The sequence below is a fragment of the Entamoeba nuttalli genome (assembly GCF_000257125.1).
Source record: "Entamoeba nuttalli P19 unplaced genomic scaffold asmbl_3188, whole genome shotgun sequence".
In the NCBI taxonomy this organism is placed as follows: Eukaryota; Evosea; order Mastigamoebida; family Endamoebidae; genus Entamoeba; species Entamoeba nuttalli.
The window spans coordinates 1-22,071 of record NW_008575894.1 but is presented as its reverse complement, the minus strand read 5'-3'; the positions used below and the strand labels follow the sequence as shown (position 1 = coordinate 22,071).

General features: G+C 25.0%; 10 protein-coding genes across 10 annotated transcripts; 5 read left to right on the top strand and 5 right to left on the bottom strand.

Annotated features, from left to right (window-relative positions):
• Positions 1–991: 991 nt before the first annotated feature.
• On the top strand, positions 992–2,827 carry ENU1_058440 (hypothetical protein; the record flags this gene model as incomplete). The annotated part of the gene is made up of 1 exon (XM_008858083.1): positions 992–2,827. One exon carries the CDS (start codon positions 992–994, stop codon positions 2,825–2,827), a length of 1,836 nt encoding a protein of 611 aa, XP_008856305.1.
• Positions 2,828–2,898: 71 nt separating this feature from the next.
• ENU1_058430 (hypothetical protein) lies at positions 2,899–3,264 on the top strand (the record flags this gene model as incomplete). The annotated part of the gene is made up of 1 exon (XM_008858082.1): positions 2,899–3,264. One exon carries the CDS (start codon positions 2,899–2,901, stop codon positions 3,262–3,264), a length of 366 nt encoding a protein of 121 aa, XP_008856304.1.
• A 134-nt stretch (positions 3,265–3,398) lies between these two features.
• Positions 3,399–4,139, bottom strand: ENU1_058420 (hypothetical protein; the record flags this gene model as incomplete). Its single annotated transcript, XM_008858081.1, has 1 exon — positions 3,399–4,139. The coding sequence occupies one exon, from the start codon at positions 4,137–4,139 to the stop codon at positions 3,399–3,401; it is 741 nt and encodes a 246-aa protein (XP_008856303.1).
• Positions 4,140–6,160: 2,021 nt separating this feature from the next.
• On the top strand, positions 6,161–7,379 carry ENU1_058410 (leucine rich repeat protein, BspA family protein; the record flags this gene model as incomplete). The annotated part of the gene is made up of 3 exons (XM_008858080.1): positions 6,161–6,689; positions 6,777–7,276; positions 7,356–7,379. 3 exons carry the CDS (start codon positions 6,161–6,163, stop codon positions 7,377–7,379), a joined length of 1,053 nt encoding a protein of 350 aa, XP_008856302.1.
• A 34-nt stretch (positions 7,380–7,413) lies between these two features.
• Positions 7,414–11,139, bottom strand: ENU1_058400 (RecF/RecN/SMC N terminal domain containing protein; the record flags this gene model as incomplete). The annotated part of the gene is made up of 1 exon (XM_008858079.1): positions 7,414–11,139. One exon carries the CDS (start codon positions 11,137–11,139, stop codon positions 7,414–7,416), a length of 3,726 nt encoding a protein of 1,241 aa, XP_008856301.1.
• Positions 11,140–11,812: 673 nt separating this feature from the next.
• ENU1_058390 (hypothetical protein) lies at positions 11,813–12,625 on the bottom strand (the record flags this gene model as incomplete). The annotated part of the gene is made up of 1 exon (XM_008858078.1): positions 11,813–12,625. One exon carries the CDS (start codon positions 12,623–12,625, stop codon positions 11,813–11,815), a length of 813 nt encoding a protein of 270 aa, XP_008856300.1.
• Positions 12,626–12,893: 268 nt separating this feature from the next.
• ENU1_058380 (exocyst complex component sec10, putative) lies at positions 12,894–15,131 on the bottom strand (the record flags this gene model as incomplete). Its single annotated transcript, XM_008858077.1, has 1 exon — positions 12,894–15,131. The coding sequence occupies one exon, from the start codon at positions 15,129–15,131 to the stop codon at positions 12,894–12,896; it is 2,238 nt and encodes a 745-aa protein (XP_008856299.1).
• Positions 15,132–15,416: 285 nt separating this feature from the next.
• On the top strand, positions 15,417–15,857 carry ENU1_058370 (hypothetical protein; the record flags this gene model as incomplete). Its single annotated transcript, XM_008858076.1, has 1 exon — positions 15,417–15,857. The coding sequence occupies one exon, from the start codon at positions 15,417–15,419 to the stop codon at positions 15,855–15,857; it is 441 nt and encodes a 146-aa protein (XP_008856298.1).
• A 118-nt stretch (positions 15,858–15,975) lies between these two features.
• On the bottom strand, positions 15,976–16,851 carry ENU1_058360 (RNA recognition motif domain containing protein; the record flags this gene model as incomplete). The annotated part of the gene is made up of 1 exon (XM_008858075.1): positions 15,976–16,851. One exon carries the CDS (start codon positions 16,849–16,851, stop codon positions 15,976–15,978), a length of 876 nt encoding a protein of 291 aa, XP_008856297.1.
• Positions 16,852–17,407: 556 nt separating this feature from the next.
• On the top strand, positions 17,408–19,292 carry ENU1_058350 (Rap/Ran GTPase-activating protein, putative; the record flags this gene model as incomplete). The annotated part of the gene is made up of 3 exons (XM_008858074.1): positions 17,408–17,474; positions 17,539–18,954; positions 19,009–19,292. 3 exons carry the CDS (start codon positions 17,408–17,410, stop codon positions 19,290–19,292), a joined length of 1,767 nt encoding a protein of 588 aa, XP_008856296.1.
• Between the last annotated feature and the right edge of the window lie 2,779 nt (positions 19,293–22,071).

Below are 22,071 nucleotides of genomic sequence, written 5' to 3'. Positions count from 1 at the left end.
TAATAAATATATTTTTATCTTAATAAATTTTAATTTAAAATAAACTTTGATTGTAATATAAGCAAGTTTATTTTTTTGAATAAATTCTAAAACTGGATTTTTTAAAAAAATTTGGAAATAAAAAAATATGAAGAAATTTTGAAGTCTTTGAATTGGATAAAAATATTGTTAATAACTCTTTAATTAATACAAAAGCCTCAAGTGTTTACCATTGTAATAAAAAAAGATAAAAAGATAGTTTAATTATTTGTGTCATATAATTATTAACTACAATACTCTCAAACATTTTTATCTCATAAATCGAATTATAATGATTAATACTCTTAAATAAAATGTGCTTACAGTTAAAATCTAGTTAATAAAAAATACAAAGAATGAGAAAAACTATCAAAAAAATGATTTTTTTTTCGGAGTTTATTTTTTTTATTTTTGTTAAATTAAAAGCAGATTTTTTTTTTAAATTTAATAAAAATTGTTTAATACCTTTTGTTTAACATATCAATACACCTAAATAGTTATTTAAATTTTATTTTATATAAATTAACTACTCTCTTTTTGGTTTAGATTTTGATTTGAAAGACTTAAAATATTTATTATGAATCAACTCTTTTCCTTTTAAAAGAAATGAAAGTGATAATAAAATTTATATACTTTCAAAGCAGTTAACACAAATGTTTTTTCATATTCTTTATTAAAATCATTGAAACCAGTTGAATAATAATGAAAACAAAATCCATATTATAATTATTATTTAATTTTTATCAACAAATTCTCCTTCAGTTCACAGGCTCAAGACAAAAGCATTGATTATTTTCAATAATCACTCTACATGGATATTATTATTTAATCCTTTCATTAACCTTTTGTTTTTTGTTAGAAAGACTTAACAATAAAAAAAAAATGATTTGACATTGGACAATGTAAAATGTAAAGAGTTTTTTTGAATAGTGCCGAACTATAAAATAAAAAACACTAAAAAAGGGAATTTGTAATGCTGAAAACATTAACTCATTCACAACAAAAATTAAATATAACATTCACTATTGTTGAAATAGAAACAGGACCAAAAGCTGATATATCAAAGCCAATGTTAGTTAAACTTACAAGAAGTGAAGTTGAACGACAAACACAATTTAAACCGAATGAACCATTAAACTATCGAATTAATTTTATTGGAACATTTTATGTATCAAAGGATAATGTCAAAGAAAAACATCTAACTTTAACACTCCAAATTAGGGGAGATACTAAAACTCAAAGTCCAACAGTCATTAATTTATCAGAATTTGTTCATTTAAAAGGTGTAGAACAATCATTTACAAGAAGAATATTATTTAATGGAGCAATGTATACTGTTAAATGTCAAATTATTGTCTCAGATCCTGGAATTAATTATCCAATAAACTTAGAAGTACCAAATGTTACTCCAAGAGTTCCAAGTCATGTTCCTCCTCAAAAACCTTTACAACAACCTCAAGTTAGTGTTAATACTACTCCACAAAAAACAAAAAAAGAAATTAGATTAACCCATTCTACTAGTTCGTTATCTACTCTTCCTCAACACTATTCAAATGAACCAATTATATCACCAAGATCTACTAGAAGAGAAGTTAGAGCTACCAATTCAAGTGCTACTTTAAATGTGCTAAGGTCACCTGAAATAAGAAATGGGGAAGGAAGAATTCCAAGACCACTTGCAAGGTCAGTTGGAGTATCAAATCAGCGTACTAAACTTACAGTGTCATCATCGATATCATCACCAGGGCAAGATAGTATTCCATCAAGTCAAAATCCATCACCAAGACTAGAAGAGTCAGAAGTTACTAATGAAATGAGTCAATTATTTAAAGATATTGAATCATTTGAAACCATTCAAATGATAGAAGAAAATAATAAAACATTACCAATGCCATTATTAATGGAAATAATATGGAATTGTGTAATGAGTAATAATTTATTAAATAATCAAATAACAATAATTTATGAAATAATTAGAATTCTTCATGAAAAATTAAATGATGATTTTATACAAATGAAGTCATTAGCATATTTAAATTCTACATTATCATGGATTTGTATTTATTTAACAAAATCATTAAGAAATGAAAGAAATGAAAAAGTAAATCAATTATATGAATATTGTAAAATAAGTTTAATTGAAAGTTCAAATGTTCTTTATGAAAGTATAAAAAAAACAATTATTCAAATAACAAATATATGGTTACAACAACAAGACAATTCACAACCATTTCTTGATGGAATTGATAAAATATTAACTCAATGTAATTCAGTACGTTATCCAAAAAATTATTATGAAGCATTAACAAAAGATATAGTTAAAATTATTAACACTGAAACAATTCATTGTATTATTTATTCTAAATACACAACTGAAGAAACTGGGATTTATTCACAAATTCTTGTTCAATTAACTGTTGATTTATTAGAAAGAAAAAATATTCACACAGAATTAACTTTAATTAAAGAACTTGCTGCTGTACTAGTTATTCAAAATAAAGATATTTTAGCAGGAGATGCAAGTATCGAAATTTGTCCTCATCTTACAAGTACAACTCTTGTTCAAGTTTTAAATATTTTAAAAGAAAAAAATCCTCAATGTATTTCTACAAGTACATTAACACTTATTCAAAGAGAACGAAATGGAATTCAATATTATGATGATACGTTAAAATTAACTAAAAAAGAAAAGATTAATGAATGTATTAACCAATCAATTCCTGACACTACTTCTTTACTTCAAATTGAAGAACTTTGTAAACTCTTTAAAGAAAGAAATTACTTTAAATTAAATGGTTTATTTGATTAAATAAAGTAGTTTTTATTTAATTTAAATTTTTCTTTTTATTTAAAAAGAACTTCAAAGTTTTACTTTTAAAAATGAAATTGTGTTATATTATTTTATTTATTTCTTGTTGTTGTTTAAGTTTTGTTGGATATTTTACTTTAAGAAATATCTTTAGAAAAGAATATAATATTTCTACTCCTTCACAATGTTCAAACCTTTTTAGTTTAATACAAAAAGAAAGATCATATTATTCTTCTTTTCCTCCATCTATTAATTCATTTATGAAAGATTTATCTTCTTTTGAATCAGAACAAAGTTTTAAAAATAAACTTCAACAAATGTATGGAATATATGATTGGACATATACAATATTTTCTGATCATTCATCTTTTAGAAATGATTTTCAATTAATGATAAGATATTATATATTAAAATGTACTCATTTTAAAGACAATTAATTTATATTTTATTGGTTTTATTATTTTATTAAAAATAAACCATAACGTTAAATTGACATAAACAACACACATTGTTTGTCGTGTCTTAATTCAATTTGAACATATGAAAATATGAATTTTTTTTCTTGCAAAAACTAATCAAATAATATACTTTGTAATGTCTTATCATTCATTGGAATAAATTTTCTTGTTGATTTAGACATTTCACTATTCAAATATTTACTGATAGTTTCTCCTTTTTTAGTAATATCTGTTTGTGTTAAATAAAGTCCATTTGGACCTTTTATAGAAGTAATTGTTTCTATTACTTGTGCACCATTCTTGCCATCAGTAAATTTAGATATAAATATAAATCCTTTTTCACGAAGGAGGTCTTGCAGCAAATGAAGTAGTTCAGTTACTCTATTTGTATCACTTCTTCTTTTAGCTGTTTTTTCTAAAGTACCCATTTTAATATCCATTTTATATTTTTCTTTACACCGTGCAATAATAAAATCATTAATACTTAAAACATCTTTCATTAATTTAATAGCATCAACTCTTAATAATTGAAACGAAACAATAGATTTCTTTACTGGTGGTCTAATAACAATTTCAAAGAATTGACTTAATAAAGCAATAAAAATAGCTTGTTGGAAAACTTGATAATTTCTCATTCTTTGAAAAGCATGATCATCTGAAGCCCTTCTTTTCTTTTTAGTCCCTTTTATTTTCTTTACATCTTTTATTTCGTTATATTCATTTAATGATGACATTGATTGTGTATCGACTGATTGTAATATGGTATTTCCTTGTGTTTCACATGATGTTCTAGAAATATTTAATTCTTCAATTTTAATAAGTGATGGGTTTATAACGTTAGTTGCACTTGTCATATTGTTTGTAATAATACAATTTTTAAGTTACTTCATTTCGTATTAAAGTCTTTTCTTTTTGTTTTTTTATAAAAACATTTTTTCCTTTTATTCTTCAAAAAAAAAAATAAATAATTTGAGGGGTTTATATTCCTCTATTTTCTCTTTAATTTATCGGGTTTTTTTTCCTAAATCCAATGATCTATTTTTGTATTTTATAGAATCTCCTTTATTTGATACCCAACGACGTATTTTCTTTCTTTTGTATTTCTTTTTTTATTAGTAAAAAAAAAATATTTAATTATATTTAATAAAAATCTATTTATTTCTCCCTTCATTCAGACACTTCCCTATTTTCAAATTACATGTTATTAATTACTAAATTTTTTTTATAGCTTATCACTTTTACTAATTTCATGTTATTTTCATTAATTCTCATTCTTTTAAAATTTTATCTATTAAACCTCTGAAAATTATAACTAGTTTCCAAATTTTTCACAACACTGGATTTTTTCAAATTCTTTTTTAACTTTATTGAAATATAAAATTTAACATCATTAAAGTAATTATAATTAATAATGATTGAGTTGTTTTTAATTGTTTTTTTTTTAAATTAGATTAAATTACCTTTTTTTAATATAAAAATAAGTTATTGGTTTATTTTAAAATAATAAAAATAACTTTGATGATTTACAAAGAATAAAATTTTATTCATCGTTGTTTAGATGGTAGTATAACAACGTAAGTAAGAGATTTAATTTAGTAATACAAATAAATCATATTTATTAAAATAAAAAAAGGGTTATAAGAAACAATAATGATTAAAGAGTTTATTTAAGTACAACAGTTACTTCTAATCCTTATGTTATGATACAAGTCATTATAAATATGATAAATGAGTATGAAAATTAAATATGTTAACATTTTTAATATTAAATAACAATACACAATGGATTATTAAAATATTTTTTACTCCAAAATATCAACCAGAAAATTTGAGAAGTAAATTTATTGAATTAACTAAGTCATATTATATTAAAGGTTAGACAAGAAAAGTTATTAAACAAAAATATCTTGTAGAGTTCAAAATATGTATTAGTAATATCAAATAAATAATTTATTTTTAAAATAGACCCTTTCTATATTTCTTTATAATTCGATTTTAAAATGACTCATATTCTTTTTTTATCTATTCTTTCTTCTATTCTTTTTTTAGTATCGTTTTAATATATTTTCCAGTTTTATTTCTTTTGTTATAACTAACTCTTCCTGTTCTTCTTTTATTCTTTTAATTATTTTTTAGACTTCTTTTTATTTTGTTTTGAATATACTTCTTGAAATCTAGTATGTCTTTCAACTATTTCTTTGTCTTATTACTTCCTAATTATTTCTTCATACTTTTCTTTTTTTTCTTAATTTTTCTAATTCTTTTTATCTTCTCTTTAATTCCTTCTTTTATTGACAGTCATTATCAGTAAATTCTTTATTCTGTTATTATTAATTATATTTTCTTATTCTTTCTTATGTTGTTTGCTCAATTTTATTTATTTTAAACAATATATTCTTTAGTATTTTTATCATATCAATGATACAGTATTTTTTGTTCAATTATTTTTGTTTCTTTAAATAAATCATTCATTATATTGAATATATTTTAATAACATTTAAAAGAAAATACAACTAGATTGTATTGATAAAACAAAATAAATCAAGAGCGTAATAAAAAAAAGAAGATAGGAAACCAAAACTAAAAATTTAAGAAGAACAAGAAATTTTGATAATTTCATAAAAAAATTTATGAAACTATGAAAAAAAGAATAAAAGAAATGAACAAATTAACGACACAAGAATTAATTAAAGTAGTTGATTACTTTGAGACGTTTGATGATTTCAAAAAGTTAATTTTATGTAATAAAAAAATAGCAAAATTAATGGATGAGATTACTTTATCTCCATGTCACTTACCAGTAGAATATTTGAAGTTTTTTCCACATCTTACAAAACAACAAATTAATAGACCAGAAGAAGAAAAAATACCTGGAATGAAAGAGTATATTATTCTTTATCCAGTGTCTTATCATAAATATCATAAACATTCATCTAATAAACAACTTCATTATACTAAAATTGAATTTACTTCAGAAGATCAAAAAGAATTTGGAACTTCAATTCCTTCAGAATGTACATCAATCAATGACAATTGTTTTAATAATTCAGATATTACTGAAATTACTCTTCCAAGAAATATTAAACATATTTCATTAAATTCATTTTTACATTGTACACAATTAAAAAATGTTTATGTTATGACTTCTAATATTTTTTATCCTCGTGTTTCTTATTTAATGAGTAAATTGATAACACAAACAAATGGAATTATGTGTAATGATATAATTTTTACTTTAGAAGATAGAATTCATTCAACATTAAATGATGAAAAAATATCAAATATTGCATTTGTTCCTAAAGGAATTAAAGAAATTGGTCAAAGTTGTTTTGAAAGTTGTCCTCAATATGAAAAAATATCACTCCCTCAAACCGTTAGATTTATTCATGTCAATGCATTTACTGGTTGTTTATTCCTTCAAACAATAACATTACCAAATGACATATTATCAATTGATGACTTTGCTTTTTCTAATTGCGTATCTTTAAAAGAAATAACTTTACCTCCTTTCTTATCAAAACTTGGAAAAAATGCCTTTCTTGGTTGTACCTCATTAACGTCTCTTGTTCTTGGAGAGTATATAACTTCAATTGATTTCTGCACATTTAAAGACTGTTCTTCGCTTCAAAAAGTTCATCTCCCTAACCATTTAATTTCTATTGAACATCGTGCATTTTGTGGTTGTAGAAATTTAAAAGAATTATATTTACCACCTTGTCTTACTTCTATTGGATTTTGTGCTTTCAATGAGTGTGAATCAATGAGTGTTATTAATCTTGACCATGTATCACAAATAGAAGGAGGTGCTTTTAGTGATTGTCATCGCCTTAAATTAATACAAATTCCCTTATTAACTTCAATCCCTGAATATTGTTTTAGCCAATGCAAAGAATTAACACAAATATCATTTGGAAATTATTTAACTTCAATACAAAATAATGCATTTTATAAATGCATTCAACTTAAAACTCTTTTATTTCCTTCAAGCCTTGTTTCTATTGGAAGTAATTCTTTTAGTGGTTGTACTGGATTAAGTAACTTTGAATTACCAAAAACATTGACTTTTATAGGAGAAAACAATTTTAAATCAATAACCATAAATAAAAAGAAAGATAATTGTATTCTTGTTTAAATCAATCCATTGAATGACATTCTTTTAACACAACTACAATTTTCATTATCCCGTTCTATTCGATAAAATTCTTCATTAAAATTAGATAATTTCTTTACAAAATTCTCATCATGTGTAATTAAGATAATCTGGAAATTTGATAACTTTCCTTGTGACTCAAGTAAACTGCATAATTGTTGTGCCAAAGATGTACAATTTTCTTCATCTAAATTAATTGTTGGTTCATCTAATGCTAAAACAGAACATTTAGAACAAAATGTCTTAGCAAGAGCAATTCTAATAATTACTGAGGCTAATGCCTTTTGACCCATAGAACATCTTCCTCTCATTTCCATGGGAATACCATCTTTAACCATATCCACTCGATAGTTATAAGTTGTTCTTGCCCCTTCTTGATTAGGGTCTTCAGCAACAATTTTAACTGTTTGAATATCTTGGGCTGCATATACACCTGACCATAAATCATTAATAATATCATTAATTTCTTTCATTTTCTCTCTATGATACTTTGTCATAGCTCTTCCTACCGCTCCTTTATATTTATCTAAATCTTCAATTGTATTTTTTTCAACAATTCTTCGAATTGATAATTCATCATATTCTGTTTCTAACTTTCCATTTGGATTAAGTCTATTTATATCTTCTTTGTGCCTAAGTATGTTGTCTGTTAATATTTTTAATTCTCCTTCAATTTCACTAACTTCATTCATTAACTTATCTCTAATATTTTCACAGGACTTTATTTCTTTTTTTGTTTTTTCTATCTTTTCTTCACATTCTTTGTAATTTGGACTCTCAACAACATTTTGAATTGAGTCAAGACATTCTTTAGTCTCTATATACCTTTTATCTTCTTCATATTCTTTAATTTTTAGTTTTTTAGTATTAATTTTATCTTGTACATCCCCACTTGTTTGTCTTAATATTTCAATTTCTTGTTCTATTAATTTTAACATGCATTGGTCATTCACAAGTTTCTTTTGATTTGCTTCAAAAACTTCTTCTAATTCTTTTACTCCTTTAGACTTCTTTAATGAAGTTTCCCAAACTGAAATATTTCTTAGCTTTTCTTGAATTGTTTTTATTTCTATATTTCTTTTTTCATTTCTTTCATTATAAATCTTTTGTCGAGACTCTTTTTCTTGATATCTTTTATTAACTTCTTTTCCTTTGCTTTCTATAATTTTATTTTCTTGTCTAATTTCCTCTTTTATTGTAATTATTAACCTTTCTAATTCCTTTATTTCATTTTCTGTTCTTTTCCAATTTTTTTCTTTTTCATCTATCATTTGTGTTAATCCTTTTATATTTAAACTTTTTTTTTCTATATTATTCAATTTCTCTTTTTCTTGTTCTTTAGATTTTATGATTGTCTGCATACAAATCTCTTCTTCTTTTAATTTTGAATTTAATTGATTTTTAATTTCCTTTAATTCATTAACACTCCTTGTTTGCTCTTTTGTTTGAATTTCATTCAGTTCTTCTTGTTTTCTTTTATTTTCTTCTTCTTTTTTAATCATTTCTTTTATTTGTTCATACAAATCTTCTTGTTTTTCAATTTCATTAATGTTTCTTTCTATATTTGAATCAAGATTGTCTCTATATTGATATTGTTCTTGTAGCTGATTCTCCATTTCATTTAATTCCTTTTCAATTTGTATAATTCTTTCCTCATTTTCCTCAATGACTTTCTGATTATTTTCTCTTTTCTTTTCAATTTCTTCTAGATTTTTTAATTCTGTTTTTTCTTCTTGACTAAATCTTCCCATTTTTTTAATTTCTTCTTTTCTTTCATTAATGACTTCATTATCAATATGTTTATTTCCACAAACAGGACATATTCCATTTTCCATTGCTTTATGAACTAATTGTTCTGCTGCTGTCCAAATTCCCCTTTCCATTTCTCTTAATTGAATAATTCGTTCTTTATTCTTTTCTTTATTACCCAATTCATTAATTTCTTTTTTTGCTTTATTTAATTGAAATAGTTTTTCTTCTTTTTCTTGAGTAAGTCGTTTAATTTCCATTTCTATTTTTACAATATTTCGTTTTGTTTCTTCACTATCATTTTTCATACTTAAAATTTCATTTTTTTGTTTTTTTATTATCTCATCAATATCTTTCTCTTTTCCTTGAAGATCTTTACCAACAGTTAATTTAAAATTTTCTAATTCTGTTTCATTTTCATTAATCTCTTTCATTAACCTTTCTATTTTAATTTGTTGTTGAACATTTTCTAATGCCCTATTTATTTCATTATCAATTTCTTCAATATCTTTTTTAATTTCCTCTAATTTGATTTTACTTTTTTGTTCTTTTTCTTCAAATAATTCTTTTGACAACTGTTTTTTTAAATCATTAATTTCTTCATTCTTTTGAATAATATCTTTTTTCATTTCATTAATTTCTTCTTGCATTTCTTGGTCCCTTTTCTTTTTCCTTTCATTTTCTGTAGTTTTGTTATTAACATCATCTTGTTTTACATGAACATTATACTTCCTATTTTCAAGTTCATTTTTTATTTCATTAACTTCTTTTCTCATATCTTCAAGTTCTTTTTCTTCTTTTTTCTTTTCTTCTTCAATTTCTTTTTGTTTTTCTTCGTTTTTGATCTTTTCGTTATGCACTTTCTCTTCAACACTTTCAACTCCTTGAATCTTTTCATTTATTTCTTTTTCTAATTCTCTTCTATTTTTTAAATCATTTTCTAATAAAGTTTGACCTTTCATTTGGTTGTGAATTTGCTTACTCAATTCTTGATGTTGTTCTTCTTTATTAACTTTTTGTTGAACATCAATACTTTGTGTTTCTAATTTTTTAATTTCTTCATTTAAACTTGTAATTAAAATATCCAATTGATCTCTATTATTAGAGGGAATTCTCTTAAAATTTTGAAGTTCATCCTTATACCTTTTAATTTGAGTCATGTAATTTTCTTTCCTTCTACTTTCTTTTTGTAATTCATCAAGTTGAGAGTTAAGTGATTCAATTTCTTTAGTTTTAAGTTCTTTTTCTTGAAGTCTTTGAGATTTAATCATTTTTTTTTCATCAATATCATGTTGACTTTTTTGAATTTCGTTTTGGTCTCTTTTTAGTTTGTTATAATCTTCTGAGATTTTAACAAATCTTAACTCAGTTTCTTTTGATCTTTCTTTACAACTTTTTTGAAGTTTTGAAACGTCGTCAAGGAATTTAGTGTAATTACTTGTACCAAATACATCATCAAACTTTTCTTTGAGTTTTTTTGGTTCTTCAAATGGCCAAAACGAATCTTCTTGATGACAAAACAAAACTGAGTCTAACATTACTGCTGATGTTTCTATTGTACTAGTGAGAGTTCCATCATTTATTTCATGTTTTTGTCCGTCTAATTCTAATTTAGCTTCTTTTGATGAAAATTTTGTTTTTCCAAGACTAATAGAAACTCCTAATTTTCTTGAAATTGTTAATTTTCCTTTTGAAGTATCCAATGAAAGGTTGATATATGCGTCGGTCTTTTTTGTTGCTGACATTGTTGGGTCTCTAACAAATAATCTTCCTCCATTTGAGTTTGGTGGAGGAGTTCCTGTACATGCATATCTTACAGATTCTATAATAGTTGTTTTTCCTGCTCCGTTTGGACCAGTTATTAAAGTTAATGGTTTGAAGAATTCTATTTCAACTGGTTTATCTGGGTTAATACTTCTAATTCCTGCAATTTCCAATTTATCAAAAGTTGTCATTGAATATTATTTTTTTTTATTATTCTTTATTTTTTTATTTTATTTTTTTTTTATTTTACTACATTTGATGAAAAATTACGTAATTAACTTTATTTATTATTTATTTTTATATTTTTATGTTTGAATTAATCTAAATGATGTTTCTTTGTTTGTTATATAATTTTAAGATCTTTTGTTCTTAATTTACGAGAATTAATATTTCATTTTCTTTTATGTATTAAGCTTATTTCTTTTGATAAAAAAGAGCAGTTTTATATGCAATTACAAAGAGATTAAATATAAAAATTAATATGGACATACTAAAGAATAATAATTATTTTAAGTTGTAATTTGAATAATACTATTTTCTTTAAATAATTATTTTGATGTACTTTATCATTTTCTTTAACATTTTAAGATTTATAATAATAACAACTATTTTATTGACTGTTTTGAATGATAGTAAATGAAAAATTCTTTAAAATAAATTATCAAATTTTGTTTGAGCTAATACCACAAATAAGTATTTATTTCTGATTATTACTAGAAGGTTGTAATTTATAATGAATTACTTCAATATCCGTTCCACGTTATTTTTATCTGAATAATAAATCCAATGTTAAACCACAAAACAATAACTAATAAACTGAATAAGATTTGATAACAACAACTAAACAGAATGCATCTGTTTTTTTTAGTCACTCCAATCATCTTCTTCCTCCTCTTCTTCTTCATTATCAACCATATTCATATCCTCTCTTCTTTTAACCATAATTCCTCTCAATGCACTAACAATATCATCGTCTTGTTGAACTGGGACGTTGTCTTCTACTGGAGCAGAGTTAAGATCATTCCTTTTTGCCTGTAACTGTTCTGCAAGAGAAGGACCGCTTGGAACTGTAGAGACAGGAGCAACAACCTTTGGTTCAAGTGGCGGTGGTGGTGGTGCGTTCTTTGTTCCTCTTCTAGGTGGTGGCAATGCAGGTGCACCTCCTCTTGGTGGAGGAACAGGTGGTGGTAATGAAGGTGCTTCTCCATGTGGTGGAGGAACAGGTGGTGGTTCAACTGGAAGATGATGAGAAGGTACATTTCTATTATCAGGCTTTGGTGGTGGTATAGGTTTTCCTTTTCCTTGAGGCGGTGTTGGTAATTTTTTATTTGGAGGTGCAGGTGGTTTACGAGAAGGGACTTGTTTACCAGTTGAACTTGTTGGTGGTTTTCTTCCAGGAGGAGGTGGTGGTAATGTTCCATGGGTGGAAGAAGGTGTTTGTTTATCATTTTCAGAAAGCAATGAGAAAATTTCTTTACGAGTTGTTTCATCTTGTAAATCTTTCTTACGAATACCTGCTTGTCGTAATTTTAATTTCCATTCTGGTGAAATAGAATCCAAGTTAACTTGTCCGTCTGACCCTACACTAACATGATTAATTTGTCTAAAGTCAGTTGGTTCAGAGATAACCATATTCTCAAAATCTTCTTTGGGATGTTTGTTTCTGAACAAGGACATCTGTGAACAATTAGATTTATTTTTGAGAGGTGTATTTTTTTCTTTTACTTTTCGCTTTTCATTTTTTTTCATCCTTAGAAAATTATTCTTGAAGGAAAAAGTATTTAAAATCAAAGTCTTTTCCAAAAACTTATCACCTTGTTGACAAAAAATCATATCTAGTTGTCATTCTAAAAATAAAAAGAATAATGGAAAGTAGTGTTTTAATTGTTTAAATTAGCTTAGTACCACATGAATGAAAAGAAAGTAATTGTTTAAAAAGAGTAAATTAATTTTTTACTTCTTGTGCATAGTCAACTACCATTTCTTTAGAATAATCAGTACGACATTTTAACATTTCATTTGGATCAATAAATTCAAATCCACCGTCTTCAATAATTGTATTAGTAATAGAAATAACATTAGTTTTATCAATGCAATAAATTTTGAATAACATAGTTAAATTTTCAAACATAGATTTAATAGATAAAGGGAAAGAAGATGACCTAATCAGATCAGTAAGATATCTAATGTCATACATAAATATAAACCCACCACTAAATGGAGTAATTTTTAATTTCATAAATGTTTCAATAAGAGTATTATATAAGTTTCTTCCGAATGAAATCATAAAGTTTTTATGATTTTTTCCTGTAATGTATTTGTCAATAGAATTAAGATATTCTTTAAGATATTCACAAAATTCTTTACAAACAAGAGTACAAGCAGGAGAATGTGTCCATGTCATATCATTTTCATCTTTAAAAACAAATTCAGCTTTATATTTTAATTTTTTTTCAATAACTTTAGTAATCCAATCATTACTATTTTCTAATGACTCAGTAATATTTTGTTCCATTTCTTTATATTTTGTACTAAATTTAGTAATACATTCATTATATTTTTGATATAAAAATTTAAAGTTAGGTAATATCTCTTTTTCTAATATATTTTTAATTAAATTTATTGCGTCACAATTTTGTTTAATAACTTCTAAATATCCATTAAAGAAATTAACAGACTTTAATGGGTCAGTTGAATATTTTTGAGTTAAATAGATCATTTTTTTAATACTATCATTTAATACTGAATCAACCCAATTCATTAGACTATCAAATAAAGAATATATAAATGATACTAAGTCTTGAGTTGGACATAATACTTTTGATCTACTTATTGCAAAAGAGAATTGTTGTAAAATGAATTGGATAGTAGAAATATCAATAAGTTTATTAAGCTCATCAACTTTAGTTTTAGAAGGAGAATCAACTTTAAGTTCTTTTTTAAGTTTCATATAATTTGATTTATTTGTATTAAATAATTCATTAATATAATCCTTTTCATTAATTTGATAATATTCATCAATATCTTGTTTAAAACAGTCTTCTATCATTTCATTCATAAATTTCGTTGAAACAATTTTAGATCCTACTATACTTTTACTTAATAATGTAATTGTTTGATCAACTGCATCATATAATTTAAATAAATATTCCATTGTACTTTGACTTGATTCATGAAGATAAATATCTAAAAAATTTTGAATTCTAAATTCAAACATTTCTTGAATAAATTTTTCATTTACTATTTCTTTTTGAATAAATATTTTATCAATTTCTCTTTTTTCTTTTTGACTTTGGTTTATCATTTTTTTATAAAACATTTCTAATCGTTGGTTATGAAGAAGTAATTCTTTATTTGAAATTTCTTCTTTTTCACTTGCTAATTTTTCATCAGCATTTACTTCATTTTCATTTAGAAGAAATTCATTATTTTCTATATAATAATTAATACTATTATTTCCTCTATTCAAATAATATAATAATTCAGCGTTGTCTTTCATTTCTAAATAATTCTTTTCATCAAATCCTTTATTAAATTTCTTTGTTAATTCTTCATTTAAATGATTATAATATTCTCCAACATGTTGAATTCCCCAAATAACATTTTCATTGGTTAACTCTCTACATAATTGTTTGAGTTTTTGTATTCTAATAACAAATTCTGTATCTGGATATTCAACATCATATTTTTTAACATTAAAATCTTCGTCTTTACTCATTTTATCAAACATTCGAAGCATTTCTAATACCTCTTTATCTTTTGTAACTTCTTCTCTTAAATCTAATAGTCTTTCTCCTGATTGCATAACTTCTTCACTTAATTGATTTAATTCATTTTCTGTTCCTTCAAACTCTTCTATTGCTTTTTTCATTCTATCTTTTGCTGTTTTTATTACTCCAAGATATGATTCTTCTTCTTCAACACACTCTTCTTGAAGTGAATTGACAGATGATACATACAACGAAAACTGGCTTTGTAATTTCTTTTCGGCAATTGATAAAATTGAGAACAATGGCTCCATAGAGAATGCCTCAATACCTTGTTCTAATGAAATGTCACATTGTTCAGATAATAAACCATCGATATAATTAAATGGATCAAACATCCTTCCTGAAAAAATGTTTATATCTTGTAACTTTCGTTCAATCTCAGATAAATCAACTGCTTTTTCGCTTGTTGTCATCTTTTCTCTTTTTTTCTTTTAGTTCTTCTATACTTTTTTTCAAGTTCTAAATACTCCTTTAGTTCGAAAGTTTCTCCTTCACTATTTTTATTTTAATTTTAACTAAAAAGGTAATCAGAAATTCCATTTGACTTATTATCTTTATTTCCCTTAATCAATTTAGAATGAAAAAATCTTGTCCAAAAAAAAATAAATAAAACTAAGAAATAATAACAAAATTGAATAATGTTATATATAACTTAAAAAGAACTTATAAAAATTAAACTAAAAAAAGTAAATAGTTCTATGTCAAAAAAAAAAGAAGAAATTAATGAGTTTCATGAAGAAGATAGAGTTGCAACACCTCCAACACGAAGTGGAGGGGGTGATGATGGAACAGATGATTTAATTAAAAATCTCAGAAAGTCATTATCTGATTTAACAAAAGTTGAAAAAATAGAAGAAGCATATGGAATTACTACATCAAATGAAAAGACAAAAAAAAATGAAGAGGTTGATGAAGTTGATATACTTAATGATGAGATATCATCTCCTGCTATTCGTGTCGAATATGTTGATTTTTTTGAGGATGAAATATTTGTTGATGAGAAAAAAAAGCCGATTGCATTTAAAGCAAAGATTCATCGAAAAAGAAAAAATGAAGATGTTTCACAAGAAGAAGAACATATTCACAAACGATTAGCTGAAGAAAATAAGTATATGGATAATAATAAAGAACAAAAATAAAATAATATAAATTTATGAAATATGTAATTTACTTTTTATTAATAAATCCGAATAACATAAAGAAATTTTCTTAAAAAGAAGTTAAATGAATTAGTTTCATATTAAAAAGTACAAAGAATTACAAACAAATATTTTCACTATTATTGTCATATGTATCAGAATACATTGTATTATCAGAAAGAAGTTGTTCAGGAGTACGAGAGAATAATGAATTTTCTTGAGGTGTTTCACAGTCGATGTATTCTTGAAATTCAACTAGTGAAGATTTAGTATGTTTTAAACGAATAGATGTTTGTGCTCGCTGACGTTGTTTTAATGTAAAAAGACTATCTCCATTATTAGATTGTTTAGTTGTACGAACTAAACAAACGCAAGGATCACTTTGAGCTCTTTGACGTTCAGCATTATTGTATCTTTCTATTAATTCTTCTGTAATAAAGCCAGTCTCTCTCCCACCAGGACGTGAAAATTCAATTTTTAATTTCTTACCATTTAATTCACTTTTATTCATTGTTTTTAATGCTTTTTCTGCTGAACGTGAATCAAAAAATTCAATAAATCTATGATGTTTTTTGTTTGGAGTTTGTCTAATATCTTTAATTTCTCCAAATTGTGAAAATATTTGGTGAATTAAAGTATTTGTGATAGTTTCATCTAAATTAAAAACAACAATACTTCCATGATTAATTTGATTTTTATCACGAGAAATAGTATAATGAACTTCAAGAGCTTGATTTCCAATTACAGTTTTTTGTAAAATTTTTATGGCAATTTTAGCACTTCTTATATCATAATACGTTACAATTATAAATCCTCGACTTTTTGTTTCAAAACTTATAGCCTCAATTTCCCCAAATGATTCTAATAATTGATAATAAGCTTCACTGCTTACTTCTGAATTTATGTTAGATATAAACAGTGTATGTGTTTGGTGTTCATTAATACTTTTATTGATTTCAAAGGAGAGGTATCGTGGTGTTTTCCCTAAACTCATTCAACACAATTCTTCTTAGTTCTGTTTTTTCTTCTTTTGCCTTTCTTCTAGCAAAAATCATCCTTTTTTTCCTTTTTCTTTCTTTCGTTCTTTTTTTTTTTAAGAAAAATATCCTTTCATTTTTCTTAATCATCTCATAATTAAATATTCGTCATTTTTTAGTATTTTTCTTGTTTTATATCACAATAATAAAAGTTGCATTTGAATTAAATTTAATTATGTGTCAAAATTCTAAAAATAGAATTAGATTTATTTTTAAATGCCCTTTTCCAAATTTCTTTTTTGAATCGTTTAAACTAATTTGGAATTTGAGGTTAAAACTTGTCAATGAAAAAAGAAAAAAGACAACCACGAAGAGACTGATATGAAAAATAAAAAGACATGAAAACGAATAAAAATTAAGGGGTTATAAGTAGAAAAAAGAACAAGAAAATAATGACAAAGAAAAATAATATTATTTGCCGTTACTTCCATTTTTTTTCACAAAAACAATTTTTTTTATCCAAGCATAAAAAATGAACTAAGCAAAAAACTAGAAAACATTTAATTATAAAAAATGACTGATGATGTTGATGGAGCTTTATCAAAATGGAAAATAAATGGAGGGAAAAAAAATACAGTGAGTTTGTTTTCAACGCCTTTTCAATACCTAAAAATAAATAAATAAATGTATTTACTTTGTTATAGCATTAGTTCATTCTAATACACCTGGAACAATTTCACCAATTGAGGAAGGAAGTTCTTCAAATTCACAGGGTAAAAGTATTACACTATCACCTGCTTTTGATGAACCTGTTGCAGTTCCAATAAAAAAAGCACGATCAAGTTCTACATCAAGTTCATTAACAGTACCAGAGTTTGCATTAGAAACCCCAGGATCACATACGTCAGTATTTATTCTTCCAACCCAACCTGCGTTAAAGCCAAAAAGAAAAAGAGGAAGGTCAGTTGCAGAAATTTCACAAGAGTCAACAAATTATAATGCAATACAAGCAGCAATTTCTTCTACATTAAGTGAAAGTACTTCATTATCAAGAAAACATTCAAGAAGAGGTTCTATTTCAAGAGTCTTTTCTCGTTCTGCTTCACGAAAATCATCACCAGAGCATCACAACTTTAGTGTTGATGAATTAAATTTAATGAAAAAAATATTGTTATCACTTTTTGAATACTCTTCACCACCTGTTATTCCTACGAACCCTCCAATTGCTACTCCAAGTAAGCATTTAGTTATTGACTTTACACAATGGTGTGATTTTCTTGAATTTTCACCTGTTTCTTCTGTTTCAGATTTATGGAGTTCTCTTATTACACCAACTGAACAATATCTTCATTCAACACCAACAAATGCAGAAATTGTTCAAGGATTTAGTTATGAAACTGGTCCATTATCTGTTACTCATTTAACAAATTTAAATGACTTTACAATATTAAATGTAGATGAAGATTTCCCATATTATGAACACTTCTTCTATAGAAATAATTTAGTTAAACATTACTTTGATAAAACAAATAATCAAATTGTTTCATGTATTAAAGATAGTAAATATATAAGAACTATTGTTCGTTCAGAAGCGGGGATTTATAGGTGTATTATTATTTCTGAAGACTCAGCACTAAAATGCGTAGAAGTGTTTCATAATTCCAATCAAGTTACTAGAGTAGCAAACCATAGTGAAGTAGATGATGATCTACTTCATTTTCATCAAAGTGCTATTATATCAAAATATCGATTTGGTGTTGTTTATGCTGGTCCGGGACAGTCTTCAGAAAATGAAATTTTTGCAAATAATGAACCATCACAAGCGTTTTGGAAATTTATGAATTTAATTGCTTCTAAAGTAACACTTGAAGGATATCAAAATTACTCAGGTGGATTAGATACCCATACTAATGTTACTGGAAAAGAAAGTTATGCTACTCAATATGATAACTATGACTGTATGTTTCATGTTGCACCATTAATACCTCGTAATATGAATGATGAACAATCGTTAGAACGTAAAAGGTTTGTTGGAAATGATGTGGTGGTTGTAGTGTTTAAAGAACAACTTAATAAAGATGACTTGTTTAAACCAGAAACAATGACCTCACATTTTACACGTTTGTTTTTATTATATCTTTCTATTTTTTAAATATATATTTAATTCTATTTAGACGTTTATATAGTTGTTACTCCTTCAATAACTACAAATAATAATAATTCATATAAAATTTCTGTTGTGTCTAAAGACTGCGTTCAGCCATTTCCTCCTTTCTTAGTTCCATCTCATACACAACCTATTCTACCTGTTTTAGCCCATGGTCCTCAAGTAAGGCAATTCTTTATGCAAAAAATTATTAACGCAGAAAGAACTGCATTAAAATCAAAAATATTTGCTGCAAATAATAAAAGAGTTCTTCAATCCCAAATTAATCGTTTAATGGAAAAATATGCATGAATAATTGTTCCTTTTGTAATTTTCATTTTATTTCTTTTGAACAATATCTAATGTAAGTATTATCTTTAGTATTTTAACTATTCTTTAAATATTAGAAATGATTATATTATCTTTTATTCAAACGGAAGAATCATTGATATTTTTTTTGTTTAAGTAGTAAAATTAATTTGAATTAAAATTTTTGTCCTTATAATCTTTGTTGGTTTTTCATTATTTTTTATATGAAGAAGGAATTAATTTCTAATATTGTTTTTATCGAAAATAAATAACAAAATAATATTTTGAATGAAAATTTCACTCTTTTAAATGAATAGATAAAATGATAAGATAAGATTATTTTTTGTTATTTTTGTTCTATTTAAAAATTAAAAAACCCTTTTTAATTTTTATAAAAAAAAAAGATATTTACTTTTGATTTATGTCAACTTCAACACCACAATTTCAAATTATTTCAACAACAAAAGTTGGGAGTATTCCATTTGTTACAATTGATAATTATGAAAAATATTTAAAAGAAGTTAATACATTTTTATTTTGTTATAGAGATTTGTTTGTTAAAGAATAAATAAAAACATAAAAGGATTAAAGTATTTATTAGTAGATATGAAGCACAAGAATTTATATTAAAATATGGGAAGGGATATAAAAAATATTTTATGATGCCAGAACAAAGTCATCATATTCTCAGTATGTCATTAACAGAAAAAATTGATGATGGTTGTAATAAATTAACCAAAGCAGAATTTAATATTACAACAAGAGGTGGATATAGACCATTAACTATTCAACAAGTTATCAATTTTTCAAATCAAAGTGGTTTTGATAAAATTGAAGGGTTTTGTTATTCTCCTTTAGAGAAAAGAAAAACAAGTAAAAAGATGAAACAACAACGTCAGATTGTTATTAAAAAATTAAAAGAAATGGTTGAAGAAAAAACAAAAAATGGGCTTACAATTGAAATTATTGCATCTATTGGATTAACTGGATTAAATGATGATATTCAGTATGTCAAAGATATAATTCAAACTGGAATTCATGAAATTGTATTTGATTGTGAATATATTGAAGATAAAGATAAAATATTAGATTTTATTCAAAATATAAAAGATTTATGTAATAATATTAAAATGTATGTTAAATTATATTCATTTAATCTTTCTCAAATTATTCAAGCTGCTTTAATGAATGTTTCTATTTGGACAAATTCTATTAATGAGTTTACTCTTCATGGTCAAGCATTTGTTTTCCCTTTATCAATCAATCAAAATAATAATATTACTTCTATTGACTTATATAATACCTGTTATAAAGATGTAGTTAATGATGTTTGTGTGAATGGTTGTGAATGTTTCTCTTGTAAATCAAATCAGTCACGTGCATATATACACCATTTATTATTATGTCATGAATTAACTGGAACAACATTACTTTCTCTTCATAACTTCCATTATATTCACAAATTAGAACAAATTATTAATTCTCTGTTACTTAATGACCGTACAAAATTACAACAACTAGCTGACTTTTATAATTCACTTATACCTCCTCCTGAATTCCAAAAAGTTAAACTTTATGCTGATCATAGAACTAAAGAGAATGAGGGAGATGATGATTGATTTAATTCATTCTTATTAATTTGTTGTTTTATTTTTCTTAATTATTCCCTTTAAGTAAAATGTACTCAAAATAAATAAAATATATGGTAAATTAACAACATGAGGATTGTTGTTTTTCTTTTGAATTCAAATTGGCTTCTGTTGTTTCAGGTAAACTCTCCATTAATAATTTATTTTCTAAAATTTGACTTGCAAGTTTTTCAAATGCCTCTTTTACTCCTGTACCACTTAAAGCAGAGCATGTCATTGACACTAAATTTCTTGAATGAGCATATGATTCACTCATTGAATCAGTAACATCTCGTTGAGTTGAATCAATTTTATTTCCAACAATAACAATTTCTGAGTTTGGTTGTTCTCTCTTATATTCTTCTATCCAATAATCCAACTAACTTATCAGTACGCCTTTTCGTTTCAAACTATCCTTACTTTTGTTTCTTATTAAGTGATAAACTCACATAAGAATAAATAGAAGAACAAACCATTTCAAATGATCCTTTATTACAAACATCATACACAACCAAACATCCTTGAGTTCCTCTATAATAACTTGTTGTCACGTTTCTAAATCTTTCTTGTCCAGCTATTTTTGGTGAGTTGATTTTATTTAGAAACTAAAGACTCAAAAAAAAACGAAAGGTCATTGAAGTTTAATAGAATAACAACAAACCAGTATCCCAAATCTTTAACTTAATGGTTTGTCCATTGACTGAAATAGTTTTTGTATTAAAATCCATTCCAATTGTTGACATATAATCACCTTTAAATTGGTTTTCACAGAACCGTTCCATAATGGCAGTTTTACCAACAGAAGACTCTCCAATAACAAGAACTTTGAATGTGTATATACTTCCTTTCATAACAAATAAAACAAACTAAGATTTTTTTATTTTTTATTTTTATTAACTTTTTAATAATGTTTTATTTTTATAATCACCCACAATTTACTTATAATTAAATGATTAGTATTAATAATCACATAAATATATTATATATTGTCAGTGATGATCAATAAATCAGCATATATCTGAATAAAGTATGATGGTTTAAGACGGGTCTGAGAATTTTTTATAGTTATTTCCTTATTTTTTGACAAACCTAAATACGAATCACTTCGTAATAATATATTTTAGTCTCTGTAATTATTTTATTTTTAAAGTCCA